We start from the raw sequence: 8,771 nt of genomic DNA on the forward strand, positions 1-8,771 counted from the left end.
GCCCTTTTTACAGCTGACATGGATCTCTGCAGGCTGGCCTACAGACCAGCAAATGGGAAGACCATCATTAAAGATAAGTAGATTGTGTGCAGGTCTGGTAGTGTACATAAATTACCCATCTGTAGAAGACTTGCTGGCATTTTCATCTATTTGAAACAAAACAGATATTCTGGGTGTTAAGTACTGAAAAACAGTGAAGAATGTCCTAATCCCAATGATCTCTGTTGCTCCAAGAAACAGTTGTTATTGATCATTAAAGGTTTTCCCCTATTCTTCTTGAATTCCTTTGTTTCTTTCAAAAAATTATTTTTAAACAGAGTTGGAGGATTCATCGTCATCATTAGTAACATTGTCTTCACTTGAAAGTTTGTCATCCAGTACTCAGCTCTCAATTTCCCATGAATAGACTCAACGTTACATTGTACAGAACAAAGGTTATTATTGTGAAGCTTTTTTATGGTAAACAGCCTTTTTCTTTCACAGGAGCACATTTTTTCCCATCCTCCAAATCATAATAGATGTCAGACCACGACTGTGTTTTCAAAGGAGTAGAAGGGCATCAGCTATCCTTGAATTTCAGTGGAACAAGAATCAGACTCTCCTGTGCTCCATTGAAAATTTCTACCTGATACATAACATCAAAGCCAGGGGAGCCCGTGATGGGTTATCCCCTTAATGCCAGAGGATGATTTGCTTTGGCAAACCCAGGTCCACTTTTAGAAGAAGGAGATGGGATGACATTCAGTCTGATTTGGGTTTGCCATTTCTTATGCTTCTTTTCCTGCTCACTATGGCCATTTGTCCACCACCCACGGTCATGCAGGGCAAGCTGGGTGAGCATGTGGAATTATGACTTTCCTCACAAATCTTTCCCTCTTTTAAACAGAAAAAATGGCTCCACAAGCAGTGTCCTTCACTCCTACCGCTTCGTCGCAGGAGGACGAAGAAGAAGTCAGCAGACGCATGATGGCCAGGAGGGTGAAAATCATCACAGAACTCATGCAGACGGAGAAAGACTATATCAGCGACCTGGATCTCTGCATCAAGGAAGTGATTCAGCCCCTGAGAAACAAGCAGGTGAGTGCCAGGGGTGGAGGATGAGGCAGTGATGCCGAGGTCTCAACTCAGCCACATTCTGGTTGTGGACAATCTCAATGCAAGCACAAGAGTCAGCGCAAGAGTGACGTGGTGCTGGGAGCGGGTCTGGAGCCAGCGCTCCGGGAAATGATGTGTCAGGGCTCTGGTGAGGAGAGTGGAAGGTCAGATATGGTCCTGACCACTTGTGCTGCACTTGTGTAAAGACTGCATCGAGGTACTTGTCCAGAGGTCAGCTTGGGTATTATATCCCTGCCTACGGGCTGCAGTAGCAGCTTCCAGCTCTCCATACTGCTCTGTAGTTATAACACTTGTTACATGCCTTGGCAGATGTTTACTGGTACATCCAAACCCAAGGTTTTTTCCACAATAGAAACTGGAATGGCATGAACCTCTGCATCAAGGTTAAATTCAGTTGTTAAGATTACTTTATCCATCCTTTCAGAAAGCTGTGGTGGATAAATACCATGCTTGACAGTCCAGTGAGCACTTGGGAAATTTGCATTCAACACAAAAGAGGTACACTTAAGAAAGAAGACTCATAAATTACCTTTCATGGGAAAGATCTTATTAGGCCAATGATACCTATTTTCTTTTTCAGCTGAGACTTCAAAGAGCACCTTTTCCTCAACAGTATTTCAATTTGTAGAAAAATGGTGCTGGGAACAGAAAAGATTGTCTAGAAACAGACTTGTGTTTGTGAGGCCTAAAACATAGCATTCACAGAGGCTGTACAAATGACATTTTCTGCAAATATAGAATAAAAATAATTTTAAACAGACCTTAACCCAGGTATTTTGTATTAAAACTGTATTAAATTGGTGACAAAATACAGGTGCAGAGGCCAAAGTGTCTTTAGATGATGTTGGCAATGCCTCTTAACCTGTAGTGTTAAAACTCCTGCAGAACCTTTTTGCTTTCCTAAAATTCTGACAGAACTTGTTCCAACCCATTTTCAGAAGATCCGGCATCTGCTGACTTAATTTTAAGGAGTTCTTGACTTCTTCCTTCTCACTCATTCATCCACTTAGAAGCAGTCTCCACTTGACTTCCTCCCCAGCCTGGCCAGCACTTAGCAAGAGTATTCCCTGGTTGAACTTGCTGAGATTTTTGACAAGTGTGCCATATTCCGTCGCTTTTTTTCACCCAACTGAAAACATTCATTTTCATTCTATCCCTTGTCACTTTGTTAACGTGTGGAAGTGTCCATGCACAATGTAGTTCCAAATACTATCTAGACATGCTGGGAAGGAGGTCAGAAGTCCTGTGCTAGATGTATACAGGAAAAGTAATTTATAGATTATAACTGCCTTAATTTAATAACCTCTGCACTTCTGAAAGGCTTTCAAGAATGTTATATGTTTTTAATGCTAGCTCTCCAATAAACTACCATATTGAAACTTTGTAATGTGTTTAGAAAATTGGTCTAGCAATGAATCTCTTTCATATTTCCAAATGGAAAAAACATGTTTTAGGCCCTATAATGCTTATAAAGAAATTAACTGCATCAGTACTGAAAGCATATTTGTGATTTTGTTACAATAGCATGCAATTTGATCCTCCTGGGCTCTGGTAAGCTGCTATGTAAATCAGCAGTTCTCTTCCAAATGGAGAGGTAGGTTCAGGGACTATGAATATGAGTGATAGAAATTGGTCTTTTCTTTGTTCTCAGTATGAGCACATTACCTCTGGTTATCTCCAGTGGTCCCTGAATAGTAACTATTGCCCTGCTGTGCAATGAAAAGTATGTGTCCTGGAAATCTTCTGCTTCCTGTAAGATGAATAGGGACACAGAACCAAATTTTCTGTTGGTGGAAATTGATACAATTCACCGAAGCCCATGTTGTGTGCCCAGGCTCTGTAAGAAGTTCTTTAGGTTGTATTAATATCCAGAATTGTGAATGTGTTGGTTTTAGTGGAAGTTATAGGATCTTGACTTTGGTTTTATAGGACAACCAGCTTAAAATGGCACCAACTATCTAGAAGTCTTTGTACCTGGTAGCTGGCGCCAAGAGCCAAACTCTCAGTTTATGTAGAGGCCTCTGATAGTGAGTGGTAGTCAGGGAATCAAACCCACTGTCAACTATTGTTTTCCTTAGTGGGAAAGTAAACAAACATTTCAAAGCCAGGAGCTTTTCTTTATTCAGATGATAATATTTATTTCCTTCCTAGGTAAACAGTTTCAGATTAGGGATAGCTCAAAATAAGGTTAGAACCACTTGATAACATACCCTTTGTTAACTGTGTCAACCATATTATACTAATGTGAAAACTGTGTTGTGTCCTTGAAGTCACAAGGAGGATGTTTATATGAGGTTTTGCAGACGTGGTGCTTCCTGGAGTGTTGAACACTCAGGGCATAGCAAGAGAAGTTCTCTGCAATACACGAGGTCCTTCTTTATCCTTTGTCAATAGCTGCTTAATATTTGTATTCCATTAGATTGCTCGCTTTGACGTGGATGGCTTGTTTAGCAACATTGAATTGGTCCATCAACTATCAGCCAAACTGCTGTCATTGTTGGAAGAAGCCACAACAGATGTGGAACCACCCATGCAAATAATTGGTATGTTTACTGTCCTCTTGAGTTCTACAAAGCTACATGAAAGAATAAACATAACACTCTCCTGTCCTCTACTCTCATCAAAATTAACTCATACCCCTTGCAGAGGCTGGCAGGCTAGAAGCTGTCCAAAATGACACAGGAAAAATGACATGTGAAACCTGTCCAGTTGCTGTACTGTACTTGTATGATTATGATGCTTTTATTTTCCATCCATTTGGATGCTGAGGGGGAGGAAAGAAGGAGAAAATGAATTTAGAATGAGAGAAAATATGCAGCACTGAGTTATACAACTTACTGCTGAGATTTGCTTCATCTAGTTTGGTATTGTCTACCTAAATCCACTTATGCTGACTCTAACTCTTATACTGTATACTCAGAGTTGTGCCATTCAGGAAAAGCATTAAAACGTTTGGAAAAACCAGCATGTCACAACCCCAACCCACCCCAAACACTGTAAACATGTATCTACTGGTGATATAGTTCATGTAAGAGGTGGTTAAATGTGCTTGACAGGGACATGAACAGGAGAGAAAGCTGTAATGAATCTGAAGTTTGTGGGATTCTGTGTGGGAATGTCTGTAGGGATCACGGGTATTTTCAGCAAACAGGTTGGCCCTGGATATGTCACAACAATCACAAGCTCTGCAGGTCAGGTCATGAACATCAAGGCTGTGATTCACTTGACATTCTGGCACAGCTGGAGAGATTTAAGAAGTTACCACCATGCATCAGCTCTCCCATGACTGCTTTTTCAGTGCAGAGGCAGTAGGTGAACCACCTTAAGAGATCAGGTGAGAATTCTGAATTTGCTTCAGTGCAAAGTCAAAAGTTTAAAAAACTAAACAGTTCAGCTTAAAAAACTTCCAGCTGTGATTCAGAGGTCGAGAGAGGTTCTTTCTTTCCTAACCTGACCACATAACGCAGGTAACACCTTATAAAAAGTCCCCCTGTCCTCGCAAATAATCGGGTAAAAAATATTGGTTGCCACTTTACTAAGAAACAGGATATTAAAGCGTAAGAGGCTTGGGAAAAGTATTAATCCTAGCACGTCTCAATCTGGTGTGCCAAGGCAACAGCTTAATGTAGTTTGATACGTCTGTGTTGTTTGGTGGTATTTCAGTAAAAGTGCATCATGATGAGTCATACCCTTAATAAGCAATGTTCTATTCTAGCAGGAAGTGCCTTTCTCACAGCCAAGAGAATCATTCTATTAGTTTCCTGCCACATTCAGAAGTAAAGACAAACAATTTCATCCATCTATTAGGGTGTATTTCTCCAGAATCAGACAAAGAACCATGAAAATGCATGGGATCATTGATCATGGAGTTGGCTAACTTACGACAGGAAAAAGGTTGTCAAGTAAGGTGTGAGGCATTCTTCCAAAGGCTGAGACAAAAACTGGGAGAATAATTGCATCACTATAAGCTGTAAGTTAGTAGGTTTATTTTCCTCTAAAAGTACATCAAAGTAATAATTTTGTTTTCAGGATCTTCAGTGTGAAAGTTGTTGAAACCAGTCTATCGAAAAAGCATGCCCATCATATTCTGTCATGTTTAGTGTATTTAAAAATCTTGCACTGAAGTATCTTACTTTGGAAGGCAACCCAGTCATGGTGAGGTTGAAAAGAACTGATAATTCACTGCTTTGAAAGCAAAACAATGTTGTTGCTCACATTCATGTCTTATTTTAGTCTCCGTTCTCCACACTTCATGCTATGTCCACATTGACATGTGCTCTAGTAGGAGCAGACTTGCAGAGTGAGAGTTTCTGCTAAGCAGATGGTATCTGCACTACACATTACAAGAGGTCTTACTTCAGCTTGGCTGTAGCCTGTGCCTGTGGATTGAGATGCCCCTTTATGGTTGGACTGCATAAGATGTGCCCTTGTAGTGTGTCTTCTGGTAATCGTCATCCTCAAAGGGATCCAGTTTGTGTCACTGTGACTGCTCCACCACACAGTCAAGGCATGGGAGATGAGGACTAATGAGTGATTGGTTTCAAAACCTGTCTCCTAATCTGAGCTAAAATAGGTTAAATACCTTTTGTAGTTCTCTCCTGAATTTCTTCTCCTCTCTGTTCTGGACACTTCATATGGAGGAATATGAAGACTTAGCTTTAGCTATGAGACTTGTCCTTCCTCCCTCTCCTACTGCTGTCCACAGTGAAAGCACCACTGAGAGCAACAGGGAGAAACTGTTTTGTTACTCAAGCCTTTCTCCTAGGAATTTCTCTTTGAGACTGATGACCATCATACTCCAGGAGAGGCATCAGGTAGTTTTGCATCTCTCAGAGTATTTTTAAAGCCGTGCCCAAATACAATGTGGTTTTGGTCTATAAAGCAAGTTGCTCCAGTGATACGCCCAAAACTCATTTGATTTGGTCCATACAACCAGAACCAAGATGGGCTTTAGGTTTTAAAAATCCATCTTCTGTTAAAAAGCCCTCTTCATGAAATCAGCACATAATTTTTCTCATCACTGGGCATCAAGGAAAGTATCTGTCACTGTGGCACAATACTTCAGTGAACAGAACTTGCCCAACTCTTTCCTCCTGGAGAAGATAATTTTCAGCCTCTAGTATATACTGAAATGAGTTGTAAGGCTACCTTGCATTTTTCCTACTGAAAATGTGACCTCACTTGAGGGCTTAGCATAGTACAGACCGTGCTAAGCACTTGGAGCTCCATTTGATGTCAGTGAAAATTGTGAGAGCTCATCACCTCTAGAACTGGGTGCCAAGCATGCAGGATCAAGGTTGAGGCTTGTTAAGGTTTCCCCTTACGTTGTTGGCTAAAAAATACCTGTGTAGAGTTAATGGGAAAGCCAGGATGCAATGTGCGTTGGTAGCCATCAGCATTAGCAGTAAGCACAAGACAGAGAGGACAGATAAAGAGCATTTAACTATAGGAATCTGGTGCTTTTCTGACTGTATCCTTACAGTAACTAAAATGTAGTGTGGTGCTCTTAGCTCCTCATTGTTTTTCCCTTATTTGCACCCTGAAACCAACATGCATTAGACAGCCCAGTTAACCTTCTCTGCTAGGGGAAAAACCCAGAGCTGTGTTACTGTGGTAACTGAATCATTTTTCACTTTAAGACGGAGCAGTTCAATGCAATGTATTATGGAACAGCACACTCCGGTCAGGATGAAACATGCAGGATGCCTGACAGCTCAGCACTTGCTCTGTGAATGAATAGTGAGCTCCCAATTAATGCAGTGTTCAGCTTTTGACTTTAATAATCATTGCTATAACTCAACAGGAATGTTTATAAACATCTATTTGGACTGGTTGCCACATAGATATAATTTTCAGTAAATGCCCAAGACGGGAGTTTTTTAGCATTGCTGTTGTTTATTATACACATTTCCAAGGATGCTGATCAGGGGGCTGCTGCATAAGGGTGTAAGGACTGAACAAATATCTCAGCAGAAGAAATGAAGCATGCCTTCCCCGCTTAGATAATATTTCTTGCACACACAGAAACAGACACGAGAGTTTTAGGCTGAGAGAATTAGGTTCCAGAAGTAAATGGGAAATGAGTGTAGGACTACTTTAGTGCCTCTAAAATTCCCAACTGTTTTTTATGGGAAAATGGTGGTGTGGAGGTCTGGAAATGGAAGTGTTCTCCTTCTTCAGTTGAATATAAACCTAGTATTATATAAAAATGGCTGTAATCCATGGTGGTTTTATTTAATTAGGGGAGGGGTGGAGGTTTTTCTTCTGTCATGTGGAGAAAATTCTCTATTCTAGGTCATAACAATTGCCATTTCAGGGTTTTGCAAAACAGATAAAATTGAAATGGCTAATGGAAGATAGAGTCATTATTCCTGTTATTACCCATTTAAGTTCATATTCATGAAAGAAAGTCAAAAGGAAAACTAACAGGCTTACATTCATCCCTCCTGCCAGCCCATGACACCAAAATGGTCTCCCTTTATTACTTAAGCTCTCCTGTGTGTTTTCCACTGAAGGGGCATTAAGCTGGGCAGTGAATTAAGAGGTTGTGTTTGAAGGGGTGTGAGGTATAGAGATTTCATGCTTTTTCCCTGAGGGAATTTTTGTGCATTAACACTGATATAATGGTGCCTGGCTGTGACAAAGATGAGCAGCTGAGAAATACATGTAATAAATAATGCACATAAACATGCAAGATCGTTTCTAAGGGAAGTAAAGTGGAAGCCAGCCCTTTTAGCTCACGGCTAATGTGGTGGAATAATAAAACTCCTCCTGAGATGCTGTTGTCTGACTTGACATGCTTTGTTTTTCTCCTTAACAGGGGAAGTGTTCTTGCAGATTAAAGGCCCACTAGAAGACACATATAAAATCTATTGCTATCACCATGATGATGCACACACCATGCTGGAATCCTATGAAAAGGATGAAGAACTGAAGCAGCATTTAAGAGACTGTGTACAGTCCTTAAAGTAAGATCTTTTCAAATGATGATTTCTGTCCATAGTCAGTTGCCTGGCAGGGAACATTTTAAATGGATGTAGATGAAAGGTCCCCTGTAAATCCAGAGTTTTATAAGGCTTGCTGGGAGCTCTGGCTTATGCTGCTTTCATAAAAAGATGACAAGCCAGGGGCCATGATTAGATTTCTTTCTCTCTAAGATGGGCAAAAATAGCGCAAGAAAGGTTGCTCTTTTCTTAGTTTCGGTGCCCCATACCGGCAAAAAAAAAAATGCTGCATCATATCATGGGCTATTGGAAGCACCTTTTCCAGCTCGCAGGAAACTTGCTGCCCCCTGTCTTCTGCAAGTCTACTCCTTGAATTGGGATGCGGAGCTACTCAACTGCACTGGCATTTCCGGGCCGCTGCTGCAAGGCCCCAGGATCTGGAGCTGCTGTGTAGTTCCCGACTCCTCATGGTGGGGGTGTTTGAAATCGATGGAGCAAGCTGCCAATTCCCACCAGAGGGAGGTGCTTTGTGCCGTGGCTGCAATGCCGGCCTCTTGGGAAAGTCTTGGGAAAGTGTGTCGAGAACTGGGAGTGTTGCTGGGAATGTACATCAGCAACACTATTTCAACCACACCCTAATTTGTGATTGGTCTGCAGAGATCTGTTAAGACTTAGGAGATGGGAAGTATGTCCAAGTGAAATCTGGAAAGA

The 8,771-nt window shown here is 41.2% G+C and overlaps 1 protein-coding gene across 1 annotated transcript in view; it reads left to right on the top strand.

The window, feature by feature from the left end:
- Nucleotides 1-8,771, top strand: part of ARHGEF38 (Rho guanine nucleotide exchange factor 38) — a 37,198-nt gene that overhangs the window by 10,130 nt on the left and 18,297 nt on the right. The window contains exons 2-4 of the mRNA XM_008635675.2: nt 887-1,077; nt 3,536-3,659; nt 7,937-8,084. Of these exons, the coding sequence (XP_008633897.1) occupies nt 887-1,077; nt 3,536-3,659; nt 7,937-8,084 (463 nt within the window). The remainder of the gene's footprint in view (nt 1-886; nt 1,078-3,535; nt 3,660-7,936; nt 8,085-8,771) is intronic.

This window comes from Corvus brachyrhynchos, unplaced genomic scaffold (assembly GCF_000691975.1).
Source record: "Corvus brachyrhynchos isolate BGI_N302 unplaced genomic scaffold, ASM69197v1 scaffold175, whole genome shotgun sequence".
Lineage (NCBI taxonomy): Eukaryota > Metazoa > Chordata > Aves > Passeriformes > Corvidae > Corvus > Corvus brachyrhynchos.